A 17,821-nucleotide genomic window follows, 5' to 3' on the forward strand; every position below is an offset into this window, starting at 1 on the left:
GGACGGGGGCTGTTTGCTGCGTCAAGCACTGGCTTACTGAAGGGGAGACGTGACCCCGTGGGGGCTTAGGCCCCACTGCCAGGTTCACAGGGCAGTGGCAACCAAGGGGACACGTGGCATGTCTCGGCCAGCAGGGGGCAGGGACATGCTGCCCATCTGTCCTTGTGCAGGCTTTAGCTTGCCCCCCACCCCGAGCCCCCGCCGAGGTCCACATTATCCCCATTTTGTAGTTGAGAAAACAATCGCACAAGGGCCTGGGTTGGAAGGGCAGGTCTGAGGCCAACGACACAGCTTGTAAGGAGAACGTGGAAGGGGAGCCGCCTTGTGCCACACGGTGGTTGGGACGGAAAGAGAACACGTATCAGACCCGAACAGCGGTGTCCCGTGCCACCTCCGCCACCTCCGGGTCTGCTGCTTCACCCTGTCCAGCACTACCCTAGACCCAGTAGGGACCGCAGCACCGTGTGGTGCCAGAGCCTGCGAGGACGGCCTGGGGTCCGCGAGGACCAGAGAGCCAGTGCTGCACGTATGTGCACACACGCGCATGCAAATGTTCAGGCGCCACACACTGCATACGTGTCATGCGTTTGTGTGTGTGGTGTGTGCAGGTACAGTGCATCAAGTGTGTGTTCTGCACATGTGTGCACGTCCCGAGAGCACCATGCAGCGGGGGCCCTCCCCACAGGCAGCAAAGACCAGATGCCAGACCACCTCCTATAAACATCTGCCAGGCCCCAGCCAGGGTGGGGTCCACCTGCAGCTCTCCCACTCCACTCCGGGGGCGTCTGCAGCCTCCCCCAGTTCTTCTGGGTGCCTAATGGGCACATCCACCCCTGAGCCTGGTGTCAGGTCCCCAGGCGCCCAGAGGCTAAGTAGGAATGCTGGCAATCCACTGAGGCTCCCCTGCACACACCTGGTGCTGACCCAGCTTCAGAGGCCCATTTGGTTATGGCCTTTCCTCCCTCATTTGCATGCACTGTCCTGCAGGCCCAGCTGTGACCTTTGTCCCCAGAGGGAGGCACCTGCTGTGTCAAGAGCCTAGGCTCGGTGTGGGCACAGCCAGGCTCAGGGTCCCCAAAGTTTCCAGGCCTCAGACACTTAGCAGAGCAACAGCCCAGACCTTCCAGTTGCACTGTTCCCACCTTGGGGCCCTCCCCACCCCAGCCACAGGGTGGAGACCAAGCCTGCGGGCTGGTGTGTCCCCTGAGGCTGTAGATGGAGTTCCCCACCCCTGGCTGCTAACAGCCCTCTCCAGGGCTGGAGACAGATGTTTCTGTACCTACTCCTCGGGGCACTGGCACCTCCTACAGCCAGCTGGAGACCCCAGGACCCTCTCCCAGAGACATCCTGAGTGTTCTCCCTCCCTTCCGGGAATGGGGTGGGTGCAGAGCGGTTTGGGCACAGGCAGGTAACAAGATCATGGTCCGTGGTTGCTCAGCCAGAGAGCCTGGTTGTGACATCAGGATCAAAGAGTCCAGAGAGTTGCAAACCTACTGGGCGGGGAATCAAGGGTGTCTCCAGGGGCCCCCCGGGCTCATCAGGTGCAGACAGGCGAGGACTTTGCTAAGCAAATTCCCTGCACACACCCTACCCCACTTCATCATATCTGGGGCCCCCACCCTGTTCTCTCATTTGCCATCCCTGCCATGCCCGGCCTCGCTCTCCTGGGCCTCACGGCTCTCCTGGGCCTCACGGCTCTCTTGGACCATGGGGAGGGCGCAACGTTGTGCTTGTCACAGCAGCTCAGGATGCAGGGGGACTATGTGCTGGGTGGGCTCTTCCCTCTGGGCTCTGCCGAGGGTACAGGTCTTGGCGACAGGCTGCAGCCCAATGCTACCGTGTGCACCAGGTAGGAATGCAGGGGGTGGGGAGCGAGGCTGGGAGTGGCTCGGGTTGGGGGTGCTCCTGAGTGGGGATGAGGTGTCAGCCACCCGCAGCCCTGTGTGGCCCCAGGTTCTCGTCTCTGGGCCTGCTCTGGGCACTGGCCGTGAAGATGGCGGTGGAGGAGATCAACAACGGGTCTGCCCTGCTGCCCGGGCTGCACCTGGGCTATGACCTCTTTGACACGTGTTCAGAGCCCACGGTGGCCATGAAGCCCAGCCTCATGTTCATGGCCAAAGCAGGCAGCTGCAACATTGCCGCCTACTGCAATTACACACAGTACCAGCCCCGCGTGCTGGCCGTCATCGGGCCCCACTCATCCGAGCTCGCCCTCGTCACCGGCAAGTTCTTCAGCTTCTTCCTTGTGCCTCAGGTGCGCACCCCCCCCCCCCACCTCTCCCGGTGCCACCCACCCCCACTGGCCCTGCCCACCGGGGCCCCCACATCAGGAGGTGCGTCCCGGCCACTGCAGGTCAGCTACGGCGCCAGCACCGACCGGCTGAGCAACCGGGAGATCTTCCCGTCCTTCTTCCGCACGGTGCCCAGCGACCAAGTGCAGGTGGCGGCCATGGTAGAGCTGCTGCAGGAGCTCGGATGGAACTGGGTGGCGGCGGTGGGTAGTGACGACGAGTATGGCCGGCAGGGCCTGAGCCTCTTCTCCGGCCTGGCTAACGCCAGGGGCATCTGCATCGCGCATGAGGGCCTGGTGCCACTGCCACCAGGCAGCCTGCGGCTGGGCGCCCTACGGGGCCTGCTGCGCCAGGTGAACCAGAGCAGCGTGCAGGTGGTGGTGCTGTTCTCCTCCGCCCACGCGGCCCGCACCCTCTTCAGCTACAGCATCCGCTGCAAGCTCTCACCCAAGGTGTGGGTGGCCAGTGAGGCCTGGCTGACCTCAGACCTGGTCATGACGCTGCCCGGCATGCCTGGGGTGGGCACCGTGCTGGGCTTCCTGCAGCAGGGCGCCCCGATGCCGGAGTTCCCATCCTACGTGCGGACCCGCCTGGCCCTGGCCGCTGACCCTGCCTTCTGCGCCTCGCTGGACGCTGAACAGCCAGGCCTGGAGGAGCACGTGGTGGGGCCACGCTGCCCCCAATGTGACCACGTCACGCTAGAGAACCTATCTGCGGGGCTGCTGCACCACCAGACCTTCGCTGCCTACGCGGCTGTGTATGGCGTGGCCCAGGCCCTTCACAACACACTGCGCTGCAATGCCTCGGGCTGCCCCAGGCGGGAGCCTGTGCGGCCCTGGCAGGTAAGGCCGAGGAGCCCCCACCCTCCCGAGAGCGGGGGAATTTCAGTGGGGAATCTGGGCTGGCGGCAGCCCCGGCCGGCCCGGCCCGGCCCCACCCACCTGCTCCAACGCACCCGTCAGCTCCTAGAGAACATGTACAACGTGAGCTTCCGTGCTCGCGGCCTGGCACTGCAGTTCGACGCCAGCGGGAACGTGAACGTGGATTACGACCTGAAACTGTGGGTGTGGCAGGACCCGACGCCCAAGCTGCGCACCGTAGGCACCTTCAAGGGCCGCCTGGAGCTCTGGCGCTCTCAGATGTGCTGGCACACGCCGGGGAAGCAGGTGAGCACTGGGTGGCCGGTCCCCAGCTGCACAGCAGCTTTCCCCTCAGCCGGGAGAGAGCTCTGGCCCTGCCTGGGGCGCAGTGGGGGACCGTCCGCAGGTCCTGGGCGGGGGGTGCACCAAGCTGAGCGCAGCCCGAGCCCCGAGGCCCTATGCCAGCAGCCCGTGTCCCAGTGCTCCCGGCAGTGCAAGGAGGGCCAGGTGCGCCGCGTGAAGGGCTTCCACTCTTGCTGTTACGACTGCGTGGACTGCAAGGCGGGCAGTTATCAGCGCAACCCAGGTGAGCACCTCCCTGAGGCTGAGCAGGGGCGGGGACCCACACGGTCTCACGTCCTGGCTCCAAGTCCAACTCTGAGGCCACGGCAGGTGGGAGTGTGGTGGCAGAGCCCGTCCCCCCAGTGCCCCCTCTCTCCTCTCACACCACAGATGACCTCCTCTGCACCCAGTGTGACCAGGACCAGTGGTCCCCAGACCGGAGCACACGCTGCTTCCCCCGCAAGCCCATGTTCCTGGCATGGGGGGAGCCAGCTGTGCTGCTACTGCTCGCGCTGCTGGCTCTGGCGCTGGGCCTGGCGCTGGCGGCCCTGGGGCTCTTCCTCTGGCACTCGGACAGCCCGCTGGTTCAGGCCTCAGGTGGGCCACGGGCCTGCTTTGGCCTGGCCTGCCTGGGCCTGGTCTGCCTCAGTGTCCTCCTGTTCCCTGGCCAGCCAGGCCCTGCCAGCTGCCTGGCCCAGCAGCCACTGTTCCACCTCCCACTCACTGGCTGCCTGAGCACGCTTTTCCTGCAAGCGGCCGAGATATTTGTGGGGTCGGAGCTGCCACCAAGCTGGGCTGAGAAGATGCGTGGCCGCCTGCGGGGGCCCTGGGCCTGGCTGGTGGTGCTGCTTGCTATGCTGGCAGAAGCCGCATTGTGTGCCTGGTACCTGGTAGCCTTCCCGCCAGAGGTGGTGACGGACTGGCGGGTACTGCCCACAGAGGCGCTGGTGCACTGCCACGTGCACTCCTGGATCAGCTTCGGCCTGGTGCATGCCACTAACGCCATGCTGGCCTTCCTCTGCTTCCTGGGCACTTTCCTGGTGCAGAGCCGGCCAGGCCGCTACAATGGTGCCCGCGGCCTCACCTTTGCCATGCTGGCCTACTTCATCACCTGGATCTCCTTTGTGCCCCTCTTTGCCAATGTGCACGTGGCCTACCAGCCTGCCGTGCAGATGGGCGCCATCCTCCTCTGTGCCCTGGGTATCCTAGCCACCTTCCACCTGCCCAAGTGCTACCTGCTGCTGCAGCGGCCGGAGCTCAACACCCCTGAGTTCTTCCTGGAAGACAATGCCAGAGCACAGGGCAGCAGTTGGGGGCAGGGGAGGGGAGAATCGGGGCAAAAACAAGTGACACCTGATCCAGTGACCTCACCGCAGTGAGCCTACTAGACTTAGTTGAGATGCCCCCAAACTGAGTTCTTATGAAGCAACCCAGACAGTACCTCAACTGCTGAGACCACCCCCAGTTCTAGATCTTGACAGCAGGCTGACTGCTGACCTGGATGCCACAATGATCCTTGGGCCTGCAGCACTCAGGAAGGTCCTCAGCACCCACCTGGGGCCCCAGAGAGACTCTGCCCCTGTCCCAGCCAAGCCCTGGCCAGGGCCTACCCAGGTGATCCAGCCCCACTGTTCCAGAATAAAGCCAACAAAAGTTTCCTCGGGCTCCTTAGCTCAGGCCAAGAGCTCAGGAAGGCCCCTAGCCAGACCACCTGAAGGCCAAGCTGGGCATCACTTGCCTGGCCAGGCCCACCCTGGAGACCCCAGCCAGCACCCCAAGCATCACAGGGGTGGGAGGTTGGTGGGTGGTGGTCAGCTGTGCTGACTCCTCCGCAGAGGCATGTGACAGACCGTGGTTCCCAGAGTGGTGCAGGAATAGTGAGTAGGGCAGAAGCCCATTTAGTGGGGGAGGGAGACACCCAAACTCTTCCCCTCCCTGGCCCAACCCAAGCGGGTAAAATGGGGTCAGCCGCCACCAGCACCGTGGACAGAGCCCAGGCAGGGTGGTGGTGGGACTCAGCACCAAGGCCAGCACCCACGACGAAGACCCCTGGAGCCGGGAGGCAGCACCACGGACAGAACACCAGCCACCGGGACTCTGCTGGCAGCCAGCACCGGGGACAGAGCCTCGTGGCTGACCGGGAACCCAGAGCGCACCACCTGGCCAGTCCTGGGTCAGCTCTTAGCCAGGCCCTGGGGAGGCTGGACAAGTCTTCTAAGGTACCCCGGCAGGAGAGAAGAGACAGTCCACACGTCAGTCCCATAAAATTAAATGCTTTTTAGTCTTTAAAATAGCATTTACACAGAAGCAGCTCTATTAACTATCTGGACGGACACTCTGACTTGATACAGTATCTACAGCGCAGATGTGTGCAGGCCAGAAACGCCAGGAAGGAAGCGGCGTGAGTGGGTGGGCAGTCACCTGAGGACAGCAAGGAAGGGTGGGCTGCCTACCCCCTCTCCCCCAGACCCTGCCCCTGCAGCAGCTGCGTGCATCTGTGCCCTCTGCCCCTCAGGGTCACATCCCCACCACTGCTAGCTCAAACACATGCCTCTCCTGTCTCTCCCTCACCAACCCTCCCACTTTCAGACACAACCTGTGTCCCTGCATTCAGTCTGAGTCCCGGGGGCAGGGGGGCAGCTGACCTGGCCACCACCTTCCCCAGGGCACACAGGCCAGACAATAAATAAATAAATTAGATCCCTATCCTGGGCATCCACAGAAGAGCCTGGGGGCTCTGATTCCACCTTTGAGGGGTCCGACCCAGCCCAGGAGAGAGTGGTGGGGCCTGTGTCCTGGGCAAACAGGGGGCCCAGGGCCAGCAGCTACTTCTCAGCTTAGTCTGAAGCCCTGTGCATGGCTCTGTGGGCAAGTGGGAGTCCCAGAGGCACTCCAAGGGCACCGGGAGGTGGAGGACCCTCACCAGGGTCTGCATGGACACAAGGCGCTCTGAACAGCAATGTGCAGGCCACCGAGTCCAGATCGTGGTGGTCTGGGCTGCCCTCCGCCCATCCCCCCAGCCTGCTCCCACTCTCTGTCCAGGCCTGGGCCCCAAGACATGGCCCCTTGTGTGCCCCAGAGCACAGGCTGGCTTGAGGCAGGACAGCCACCAATAAGGCAAGCCCACACAAGCTCCAGGGGCAGTGCCCGTGCAGGAACGGCCAGGACCACCAGCTCCCCTACCATGGGGCCCAGCTGAAGGCACTCTCTCCTCGGTCACATGATGTCAACAAAAAATTCACAGGGGTTTCCCATGGCCTTCTGGAAGGACTGGCGGCTGCCCGTCAGCTCTGGAGGAACAGCAGCCAGCTCCCGGACGGGCGGCCCCCCAGGCGGCCCCCCCACCGCCGAGTATGCCTTTGTCAGGGGGTACAGTGGGGGGAGCCCCGGGGCGGCAGCCGAGGCCTGACTGTGTGGGCTGCTGCCCCGGCTGAGCTGACTAGCCGGACGCTCCCTCCAGCCGCTGCCAGCGACCCCACTCGGTGCTGCATGGTCCGACTCGCTGCCACTGCCTCCGGCTCCAGCCGCCCGGCGCTCCTTCTCGCGGCCCAGTGCCCGCCGGCTGCTGCCGCCGGCGCTCCGGGTGGACCCACTGCTTTTGCTTCCTGGAGTCAAGGAGTGGAGGGAGGAACGAGATGGCGTGAGGCCGTGCCACTCCCAGGACAACCGGGCGTTGCCAGGGCAACCAGGGGCAGAGCCTGGTGGTCTCAAGCAGGGTGGGTGGGAGGGGGGCAGCCATGCAGACAGGAGGGCAGGGCCGACCCCACTCAGAGAAGCCAGAGCAGCTGCAGCAGCACGGGGCGGGGGGGGGGGGGGGCAGTGGGGGTAGGGGGGGGCGCAGGGCGAGCGGCGGCAGGCAGGGACACTCCGGGGCCAGCACAGTGCCTCCTCTCACCCCAATGCCTGACCTTGCAGCTGAGGACCTGAGGCACCAGTGAGGCCCTGTGTGCCTGGTGCTCCCATCGGCCATCCTGGGCCCCCCCCACACAAAGACCCGCCTTCCGTCCAGCCCCAAGGCCCTGGCCAGCTACTCAGCTCAGCCCCCGTCCTGGGCTCCCAGGAAGAGCGGGGAGCCTGAGAAGGCCAGCTGGCTGGGAACATGCCGAGAGGGACGCCGGGCAGGACCCTGGCTTACCGGCCCGGAGGGTCCACTCCGCTAGTCCTTCAGTCTAAGGCTTGCTCAGCACAAAGCAAGGGATAGCATGAGTCACACAGCAGGCCCAGCCTGGTCACCCTTCCCGCCCACAGGGGCATGCCGCCACCAGCTGGGCCTATCCAGGGTCCACAGGCACCCAACACAGCTTCCCCTTGGGCACCACTGCCCTCTGACTTGCTCTCCTCTCTCTCCCACCCCTTTCTGGGTCTACTGGGCTGGCTGCCTGACCTCTCTCTCCTGGTCTCAGCGACACAGACAGCCTCAGGCCACTCCTCCAACAAGCCCCTCCTCAGCTCTCCACACATCCCAGAGTGGATGCGCGGTTGTCTGTGAAAGTGTCCCCTCTGGCTCCCTGCTGGGCTGCAGGTGCCGCGGCGAGGGTGGGGGAGGTCTGTCCTCCACTGTGTCCCAGGGCCCCTCCACCGCCCTTTTCCGCGTCATCTCCCGGCCTTTTGCTTCTGCCACACCTGGACCACCAGCCCCTCCCGCACACACACAACCACCGAAGTCTGCAGGGTTCGCCCCGTCCCCCTCAGCCACTCACCCCTTCCAGAAGGAGCACGCCCAGGGCCTCAACACAGAGCAGGCAGGAGCACACAGGGCGGGGGGGGGGGGGGGGGGAGGGGGCGGGCACATAGGGCAGAGCCAGGCGGCGGGGACAGCAGGGAGCCAGGCGCCCGGCAGGCTCTCACCTTCACTCTGCTGACTCCCAGCACTGCCGCTGCCGTAGCTGAAGCCAGGGTCCTGGTATGCGGGTGGGAAGCAGGGCGGGGGGCCCGGGTACTGGTAGGGGTAGCCCTGACCCAGGGGCCAGGGGGCGGCCGGATGGGGCAGCGGGGCCAGCGTGTCCTGATCCGAGGCCCCACTGGAACCACTGTTGAGGTTCAGGGCTGCGAGATCTGGCAGGAAGGGAGGGTGGCTGAGGGCGGGGTGGGCAGGCCCTCTGGGGACCCCCTGCCCCGCAGCCCCTCACTCACTGCTGCACAGGTCCCCGAAGACGTAGTAGCACTGCTCAGAGAAGGTGATCTTGTTCACCGTGTGCCGCAGGAAGCCACGCTTCAGCATGCTGCTGGCGTACTTGCGGGCCTCGCGCCGTTCCTTGAAGCCCTCCACGTGCGTGTACAGCCAGTCCACCACGTCCGCCCCTGGCCCGCGGCACGTGTCAGGGCACGGAGCCTGGGGGCGCTGACCCTGCCCACCCGGAGCCAGCCCAGCGGGGACCCCTCACCGATGACGGCATTGGCGATGGTGATCTTGAGCCACATGCGGTCTCGGATCTCCAGGCCCGAGTCCGGCAGCTTCATGACACGCACCACGGCACCCATGTCACTCTTCACCGTCAGCGGCGCCTCCTCCAGCTCTGCAAGGCAGAGCCCCCTCTTCAGCCCTGAGCAGCTGAGGCCGGGGGGAGGGCTTGGGGTGGACCCCGGGCCCTGCTGCTGCACCCGTCTCAGAGACCGGGCTCCGCGTAGGGTCTCTGGTCACAGAGCCCAGATGGCAAGGCCGTCTCGTGACTGTGGGGCCCACGCCCACCACAGGATGGGCCCTCCCAGGGGCGGGGAGCAGGCGTGGGCTGGGGAGACTGAACCTCTTGTCTCCTACCCCTGCAGATGCTTCATCAGGATCTTGGGCCCAAACCAAGGTGGAGCCACCCCCGCCCTGCAGGCCAGACCCCCAAGAGGAGAGATCAGGCCTCTCCCCACCACCACCCCCCTCCCGCCACTCCTCCGCTAGCTCAGGGCTGTTAGTCGTGTTAGCTGCAAGAAAGCAGGCGGGGGTCACACACATGGGGGACAGGCCACTGCCCCGGTCCCCGCCGAGACGGAGCCCTGGGCAGGGACCACAGGGCTGTCCTGGTCCCCTGGGCACCTTTCCGCCCACCGCACAGGCAGCAAACCGGAAGGAGGGTGCGCACGAGGGCACACACGGGTCAGACACACGTGTCGGCAGTGTCCATCCGTACGTGTGCCCTGCGCCTGACTGTGCTGGGTGGGCACTTAGGACGGGTCCCCCACCCGGGTGCCTCAGGTCCCCGCTCTCCTGAGCTGCCACTTACGCGGAGCGCCGGGCACAGAGCTGGTTAGTGAGGAGGAGCTGGTGCGCGTGACGGCGCTGGAGCAGGGGCTCGTACCGTAGCGGGGCAGGGCTCCGGTCAGCGCCGCCGTGTGGGACAGCCAGGCGGCAGGGTCGATGGGCCGAACCGGGTCAGCTGGGCGGCCGCCGTGTGGTAATGCGTGTGGTAACGGACAGATGGACAAACGGACGGACGGATGGTAGGACACACAATGGAGCACGGGGGCACAGAGGAAAGGACCTTCAGGCTGGGCGAGCGCCCTCATCCCCCTCCCCTGTCAGCCCTGAGGGGTCACTTACCCCTCGGGATGGTGAAGTAGCTCCGGGGGGTTGGGTCCCAGCACTTGGCCACCGTGAGGCTGATGGGCCTGTGGGGTGGGGCAGGTCACACGGGGAACGCCCCGTGCGGGCCCCCCAACACGCCACCTGCCCACCCCACGCCTCACCCCGTCTGGGACACGATCTCCCGCAGCACCCGCACGGCGTCATCGTTGCTCATGCTCTCGAAATTGATATCATTCACCTGGGGGGCAGGGAGGGGTTCAGCGCGGTGGGCTGGGGGTGCCGGCCTCTCAGCCCCCCAGCAGCTCCCGCAGCCCCGCACCTGCAACAGCATGTCCCCGGGCTCGATGCGGCCGTCGGCAGCCACGGCCCCGCCCTTCATGATGGAGCCGATATAGATGCCGCCGTCTCCCCGGTCGTTGCTCTGCCCCACGATACTGATGCCCAGGAAGTGGTGCCTCTCTGCGGGGGCGAGGGGTGTGTCTGCTGAGGGGGCCCGGCCCAGCCAGGCGCCCCGCACCCCACTGGGGAGGCTCCACGGTCTGCTGAGAGGGCCCGGCCCACCCAGGCGCCCCGCACCCCACCGGGGAGGCCCCACGGAGCCCTCACCCATGTTGAGCGTGACGGTGATGATGTTCAGGGACATAGTAGAGTCCGTGATGCTGCTAAAGGAAGAGGCCTGTGGAGGGGCACGAGTGAGGGGGTGCAGGTGGGGGCTTCCGAAGGGCAGACCCCACCCAGCGCCTGGCTGCCACCTACACGGTCCGTCTGCCGCAGGCGCTGCTTCCGCCGCCGGCGCTTGTGCTTCCGGATGAGCCGGGAGGAGGTGCTCTGCTCCGTGGAGCTGCTCAGTCTGGGGGGGCATGAAGGTCAGGGGCCAGGCCACAGGCTGCAGGGCTGCGGCAGCCGGGGAGAACAGGGCGCCGCCCGACACACACAGGGCAGGGAGTGGAGGTGATGGGCGTTGGGTCTTGCCCCCCCGCCCCCCGGCCCCGACCAGGCCGGCTGTGGGAGACACGGGGCTGAGGTACAGTTTGCTCAGGAGAAGGCTCAGCTTCTGGTTGTGCACGCCCCTACACACACGACACGTACACACCCCACACCTGCACGGAGCACTTCTCTCAGGACAAACGGAGACACAGACCCTGAGCCAGCACATTCGTGCACGTACACCTGTAACACACCCACTCGACACACACGCCCATTCACGTACACATGCCCGTGCAATCAGGGACACGTCCAGGGTCACACACACCCATGCACACGCGCACACACACACACCCCGCTGTATACACCTGCACACCCATGTAGAATGTGGCCATGCACACACATAGGCCCATGCCCATACGTGCGCACCCATTACACACCTACGCACACGTGCCCCCACACACCACGCCGTGTGCGTACACCTATAGCACACCCGTGCACACCTGCAGGCACACCCACGCACCGGCTTGTGTTGTCATCCTCGTCTGAGTCGATGAAACTACTGGACTCAAGCTCACTGCTCAGCACGGTGGACGCGCTGTCGGCGGGCAGCCCCAGCTCTCGCCGCCGGTCCCCCCTCGGGTGCCCATTGGTCCGGGCAGCTGCGGGGAAAGCCAGCAGGGGAGCTGGCCGTGGGGTCCCGTGTTGCCTCGAGCACCAGCTGAACTAGGAGCTGGCCAGGTGACTGTGGGACTGCTGGGGGGCGGGATCACCGGGGTCCTGTGCAGACGGGCCTAGGACCTCCACCCGGGGTCCCCTCCTGGTTGGGGGCAGTAACTGGGAGCAGGCAGGGACATGGGGTGCACCATAGGGGCCCAGGGGCGTCCGCAGTGTGGCCTTGTTACCCTCTTCACGGTTCCGGCGTCGGGCTCTCTCCCGCCGGTGGCTGACCGTGGACTCCGTGCCAGTGTCGTTGTCCATGCAATCACGGCTGCTGGCTACATTGGGGCTGTGCCCACGAGAGGGGGTGGGCCAGGGCAGGCTGGACCTTGGACGCCCTCCCAGCTCTTTGCCCCTTCTCCCACCCGCCCACCTACCTAGATCGGGCCTCTCTGCCCGCCCCGCATCCGCTGACCAGTTTCTACTGCCCGTGGGTCCCTGGTCAGCTGCCCCTCCTCCCGAAAGGCCTGGCCGGCAGCAGGCCCCTCAGCACCACCAGCCTCAGCCCCCCGCCCACAGTCCTTACTGGAAAGAAGGGGGCCGGGAATCCCCAATGCCGCCCGTCCTCTCAAGAGGCGGGGGCAGGTCTGTATGGCCATCAGTGCTCTGAGACCCTGCGTCCGAGTGCGCGCCCTCAGCCAGGACCAGCTGTGGAGGAGAGCGATGGCTCAGGGACGCCCCCCAGCCTGCGGCCCCCCTCCCACCCCCACCCCCGCCATGGGCTCACCCAAGCCCAGCCCCCACCGTAGCCCAGCATCCTCTGCCAACATCCCACGGACTCACCCAGGAGACCACGCGGCCGTTGAAGCAGGGCAGCTTGGCGTTATCATCAGAGATCTCCTCCTTTACCACCCTGTGGGCAGACACGGCCGTGAGGCCACCTGCACCAGGGCCTGCTCACACCAGCGGACTCCGGAGGTAACACCTCCCCACACTCTTGTCCGGGGTGCGTGCCGGCCCAGGGAGCACAGCCCCACGCCCAGATGTCAGTCTGCGGATGCTGCTGCCCAACACGTTCCCTTCCTGGGGACCCCTCCCAGGGCCCGGGTCAGAGAGAGGTCCAAACTCCCGACCCTCTACCAGCAGGGGGTCATCTCCTGCAGCCCCCTATAACGCAAGTATTAATCTTGCTTTGTGCTGTGTGCCCCACGCAGTGTGGATCCGTGAGGGTGGGCCTCTGTCTGGCTTTTCCCCTCCACCTCCCCTCCCCCAACCCCAGCCCCAACCCAGAACGGGGCCTGGTTCACGGCAGGCCTCCATACAGATGTGAGGACAGTCAGTCAGACCACACGGACACAGGCGGGTAGAGATGGCTGGCAGACAGGCCTGTACACGCACACGGAGGGCAGGCCACAGCCCTCCTGACCCATCTAACTGGCCAAGGAGACAGAAGCAGACCCCCTGACTCACTGCAACAGCCCAACCCAAGGGCTGAAACACAGCCAGGCACAAGGCTTTGGGGCCCACCGTGGAGTCTCAGCCCCAGAGGCCGGCAAGCCCCAGCAGCCACGATGCCCCGCAATCAGCCCCCGGCCTATGTTTCAATGCCACACTTGGTCGGGGGGATTTAGGGGTGGGGAAGGTACCCAGGCAGGACACAGAGGACGCCGGGAGGGAAGCATACAATGCTGGGGTCAGACACAGGTTTGCGGGGGGGGCAGGGTGTCAGGTCTCAGATTCAGAGGGCCAAGGAGAACAGCAGCCCTCACAGATCACAGGGGCAGCTGGGGAGGGGCGTTGGGGCAGAGCAGGCAGCGGTTACGGCCCAGACGCACCCCCAGGGATGAGGGCAGGCAGGGTCAGGCCTACAGCAGGAGGCACCCCTACGCCCTACCCCCCTGGAGCCCAACCCTGCCCAACACAGAGAGATTTCCACACCCGGGACTTGGGCCCAGTGGAGAAACAGGAGCCAGAACAGGCAGGAAGCAGCCTTGTGACCTGCTGAGCCCGGACACCTGGACTCTGCTAGTCCTGGGCAGCAACAGGTGGCAGGAGGTCCCCACAGAGCTGGCACCCCACACTCCCCTCAGGGAGCAAGGCCCAAGTCCACCCCCCACCCCCCAGGCCTCAGAAGACAAAAGACACAAGGCCAGCCTGGGCGGGATGGGGCACCCTGCCAGGGTCAGCCACACATGCAACGATCAGGTGGACACCCCAATGGGAGAAGGCCCCACGTCTGCCGCCCCAACTTACGATTGCACCACAGCCCACAGAGTTGGGCTTCCAGGGGAGGCCGTGACCCAGCCCCGGACTCAGCAGAGGCCACGTAAGAGGGTGTCACCACAGCAAGACCTGAGGTGGCCTAGGGACACCTGGGGCTCTGCCAGCCGCAGCCAGCAGACAAAGCCCTGGAGCAAGCCCTCCCGGGAGCCCAGCAGGCGGAGAGCACAGTCTCTGAGTGAGGGCAGCGACAGAGACTTGGGAGGGACCTGATTCCTGTCTCACAGCCCAGGTGGCCCAGTCTTTCCTGCCATTCCCAAGCCCCCGCCCTTTCTGACTCACCCCCCCCGCCCCAGCAGGCAGATGGGTGCCCCAGCCCCCACACCACAGGGCCTGCCTGGCTCCCCCAGGGGCAGACGCCCCAGAAGCACCCCAGGTCTCTACTGCTCACCTGGCCAGGGCCTAGAGATGACCAATCAGCCAGGGTTGTCCCCGACCCCTGTACAGACGCCCCATCCCCAGGGCCCAGAGTCCCTGCTTCCCTGGCCCCCCCCAGCCTGTCCTCCAACCAGCACGACAGAGCATCCTGCCTTCCACCTGAGGCCTGGGGCACTGGGGGATACCCCAGTCCCCCACCCAGCTAGGCCAAGACAGCCAGGCTGGGGGAAGGGGCACCAGAGCCCCCAGGACAAGGGCGCGAGTGCTTTCCCCAGGATACACGATGCTGCCCACCACTGGCCAGCACGATCTCTGGGTGCTCCAGGGCAGAGACAAGGGTAGGAGAGGCCTCAGTGGAGCTGGGGGAAATGCCTCCAAGCAATTCTGGGGCTCCCTCCTGGGCCGGGCCTCACCAGGTGGAAGAGCAGGCCTCAGGAGGAGTCTCCACCGACCCTCCGGGGTGGCCATCCAGGGGCACCCCCATTGGCATCACGCCCCCAACCTCAGAATTCCTGGCGAGATCCCAGTTAACCTCAAACTTGTGGCTGTCCGGCCCCGCCTGCCGCCCCCGCAGACTCGCCCTGGCAAGGAATCTTTGCAGAGCAGGGCCCTTGGAACCGGGCACAGACACAGGCCCAAGGGGACCCCCGGGGCCCTTGGAACCGGGCACAGACGCAGGCCCAGGGGAACCCCCAGGGCTCCCAGAGGCCACAGCATGCCACAGGCCAGTCCTTCCCAGTGGGCTAGCCACAAATGTGTCCCCAGAGGCACAGGGTCCCCTCAACCAGACCTCCCCACCATGGAGCGGGAGGCTGCAGAGCAAACTAGACACAACCGGGGAGACCTCCAAGAGTCCCCCTCCTGCACCCACGAGTCAGGGATCCTTAGCTCCCACCTTGCTTTCACCTGCCCCCCACCACTGCCTCTTGAGCCTAGAGCTCCCCCAAGCTCAGCTCTGCAGACTCCAGGGCCAGGGGGCCCCGGTCCTCTACACCCTGGCCTCTCCTGACACCACTAAGGCACTGACCCCAGATGGACCAGCTGTGGAGGGCAGAGTGGGCATTCACCCAGGCAATCTGGGTCAGGCCCAGCCCCCATCCCCTGCCCCACAGCCCTCACACGGCCCACAGGCAGGTGGCTCCAGCGACCGGAGCTCCTGGCCCAGAGATGGAGAGGCCAGGGCCACCGCCAGGCAGACAAACTAAGTGCCAAAGCCCAGCCAGGCCTGGAATCAGCAAGGCAGCCCCGGTGGCAAGGGCACTTCAACGTGTGCCTCACCATCTAAAAGCTAGGCCCAGACCCCTCCCTGCACCATGGCTCACCAAAGCCAAAGCTTGGCACCTCTGGGCCAGCCCACCATAGGCCCAGAGACCTTCCCCAGCTCTGTTGGGTCAGAATGGCTGTGACCTGCATGGGAAAAGTGGGATGTGGGCTCAGGACTCCCCACCCACCTGGCCAAAAATGGGAGTGGGACCCGGCCCAGAGCAGGTGGCCATGGCCACAGCTCAGACTCCCCTTTCCCTTACTAGGTGTCCAGCTGTGGCCGGGAACATGAGGCTCTGGGAACTCAGGCCCTGGTCCACAGTGGGAAGGAAGGTTGGGGCAGGAGGCTCACCAGGGTGTTCCTCACAGCCCCTGATTCCAGGCTACCCCTCGCATGGTAGGGCCGCTGCCCCAGCCCAGCCAGGACTGCTAAGAACACACCCTCACTCTCTGCCTCTCGCCAGTGGTGGTGGTGCCCAAGAGAGTCTAGTTGTCCAAATGTACCTCAGGCCCCCTGAGAACTGCAGAATGGCCCCAGCGTGACCTGCCCTGGGGCTGTCCAGTATCTATGCAAACCAGAGAATCCAGGAAATGGCCTCAATGTCAAAGTCCCGAGACACAGTCGGCACACAAGGACACAGGCTGCCTGAGGGCGGCCAGGCCCACCTGCTTAGCCCATGAGGCCTCTGAGTACCCCACCCCCCAGCACTGCTGAGCTGGGGACTCAGGTTACCCATGGCTGTGCTAGGTCAGGCCTCGGATAGAGCTTCAAGTGGACAGCCAGCCTCCTGCTCACAGTTCCAGAAGCCCAGCCCAGTGCAAGCGGGAAGTCCCCTCAGCCAAGACAACCACCACTAAGGCTGGACATGGGGACACTGACCCAGAGGCTGCCTGGAGTCAGCAGATGGCCTAGGCTGCTCCCAGGAACCCAAGTACTATGTGGCTCAACAGGGATAGAGACCCAACAACCGGTAACACTCAGGCAGGGGCAGGTGGAGTGACAATCCAGGGTCCCCAGTAACCCTTGATCTCTGCTCTATCCTCAGGACCCTGGAGAAGGGGTCCAGAGAGAGGACTTGAGCCTTGAGCCTCTGGAAACCTCTGCAGACCCCAACAGATATATCTGTGTCTGTCCCAGAGTACCTCATTTCCTCCATGCTAACTACAGGGGACCTACTGGGCAGCTGGGATACTGCCCCTCTCCTTCTCCCCCCCCCCCCACTCCTGTGACCCCGGGGCCCCATGAATCACAAGCCCTCCAGGCCAGCTCTAAGCACCTGCCTTCCACGGAGGGGGGGCAGTGGGATCCTGAGTCTGACAAGTGCCAAGGTAGGACGTCAGCTCACTCTGGGCCACGGACCTTGACCACCTGAAAGTCAAACACACTCAGGCACACAGGCCCAGGTCCAGAGTGGGGGCAGAAACGAGGACCCTCTCCCGCACACTGGCCAGCACTCTCAGGCTCCTGGACAGGCAGTCAGGGACAATCATTCGTTCCCAGCTCAGGCCACAGACAGATGGGACTCACGGCAACCCCGGGGAGCGGAGGCACTGCCCCAGTCACAGCCCCAAGATTCCCCAAGGCCCTGCCCCGGTGCGGACAGGTGCGGACACCCGTCCTGGCGCACAGGCCCCACGGCCCACTGACCCGAAGTCCTGGTCCATGGACTTGAAGAAGAATTTGTAAGCGTGCACGGGCCGGTTGCTGAGCACATTCTTGAAGTCGGCCAGAGTGACGCGCTCGGGCGCCACGGGCAGCTTGACCAGGTACGGCGTCTCCTCCTCATCCATGTGATAGATGATCTTGGTCTCCGCCATGGCGCGGCGGCGCGGGGCCCGCGCGGCGCTCCCGGCCCGGCCCGGGGCTCGGACGCCGCCGCCTCGCCGCTGCCGGCCTGCGCCCCGCCTGCCCGCCCGCCCGCTCCGGGCCCGGCCGCTACCAGGCCCCCGGCGCCCCGCCCGGCCGCCCCAGCCCCAGCCCCAGCCCCACCCGCCCCGCCGGCCCCGGCTCTCCTCGCGCCCCGGCTGCTGCCCCGCGGCCCGCGGCCGCCCATCCGCCCCGGCCCGGGGACGCAGGCAGGGAGGGCGTGCGAGGCCCGGCCGCGTCCGTGCGCCCCGCCGCCGCCGCCGCCGCCGCCGCCCCCTCGGGCCGCGCAGTTAAAGGGACCGCCGGCCCCGGGCTGAGCGCGCCCGCCGGGGGGCGCCCGAGAGCGGGCGGGGCCTGACGTCACCCGGCCGCCCGCGGCGCGGGGCGGGGCAGGGCTGCGCACGCGCGGAAGGGCGGGAGGGCGGAGCGCACGCGCGTGGGC

The 17,821-nt window shown here is 65.8% G+C and overlaps 2 protein-coding genes across 6 annotated transcripts; one reads left to right on the top strand and one right to left on the bottom strand.

Annotated features, from left to right (window-relative positions):
• Positions 1–45: 45 nt before the first annotated feature.
• Positions 46–5,664, top strand: TAS1R3 (taste 1 receptor member 3). The gene is made up of 6 exons (XM_042951258.1): positions 46–1,849; positions 1,954–2,254; positions 2,354–3,133; positions 3,254–3,457; positions 3,617–3,737; positions 3,884–5,664. The coding sequence occupies exons 1-6, from the start codon at positions 1,647–1,649 to the stop codon at positions 4,870–4,872; spliced, it is 2,598 nt and encodes an 865-aa protein (XP_042807192.1). The 5' UTR covers positions 46–1,646; the 3' UTR covers positions 4,873–5,664.
• Positions 5,665–5,750: 86 nt separating this feature from the next.
• DVL1 (dishevelled segment polarity protein 1) lies at positions 5,751–17,385 on the bottom strand. Of its 5 annotated transcripts, none has more exons than XM_042951263.1 (15): positions 17,161–17,385; positions 12,435–12,504; positions 12,178–12,299; positions 11,837–11,940; positions 11,455–11,593; positions 10,764–10,857; positions 10,614–10,683; positions 10,327–10,466; positions 10,169–10,245; positions 10,023–10,090; positions 9,781–9,858; positions 8,878–9,009; positions 8,627–8,794; positions 8,342–8,548; positions 5,751–7,098 (listed from the first exon to the last, which is right to left on the bottom strand). In XM_042951263.1, exons 1-15 carry the CDS (start codon positions 17,328–17,330, stop codon positions 6,710–6,712), a joined length of 2,028 nt encoding a protein of 675 aa, XP_042807197.1. In that variant the 5' UTR covers positions 17,331–17,385; the 3' UTR covers positions 5,751–6,709. The 5 variants fall into 5 exon arrangements, with proteins under 5 accessions (XP_042807197.1, XP_042807194.1, XP_042807196.1 ...); XM_042951260.1 differs by having other exon boundaries at positions 9,706–9,858; XM_042951262.1 differs by having other exon boundaries at positions 11,455–11,617.
• Positions 17,386–17,821: the final 436 nt, after the last annotated feature.

The sequence above is a fragment of the Panthera leo genome, chromosome C1 (genome assembly GCF_018350215.1).
Source record: "Panthera leo isolate Ple1 chromosome C1, P.leo_Ple1_pat1.1, whole genome shotgun sequence".
Lineage (NCBI taxonomy): Eukaryota > Metazoa > Chordata > Mammalia > Carnivora > Felidae > Panthera > Panthera leo.

Bases quoted from the DNA above. Each gene is read 5' to 3' on its own strand.
- TAS1R3 (XM_042951258.1), top strand. From the start codon at position 1,647: ATGCCCGGCCTCGCTCTCCTGGGCCTCACGGCTCTCCTGGGCCTCACG. The intron at 3,134-3,253 runs GTAAGGCCGAGG...CGCACCCGTCAG, and splicing joins AGCCTGTGCGGCCCTGGCAG to CTCCTAGAGAACATGTACAA. The intron at 3,738-3,883 runs GTGAGCACCTCC...CTCACACCACAG, and splicing joins CAGTTATCAGCGCAACCCAG to ATGACCTCCTCTGCACCCAG.
- DVL1 (XM_042951259.1), bottom strand. From the start codon at position 17,330: ATGGCGGAGACCAAGATCATCTATCACATGGATGAGGAGGAGACGCCG. The intron at 11,941-12,177 runs GTAAGGACTGTG...TCGTGGGCACAG, and splicing joins TCCCGGCCCCCTTCTTTCCA to CCCCAATGTAGCCAGCAGCC. The intron at 9,859-10,022 runs GTAAGTGACCCC...GCGGCCGCCCAG, and splicing joins CTACTTCACCATCCCGAGGG to CTGACCCGGTTCGGCCCATC.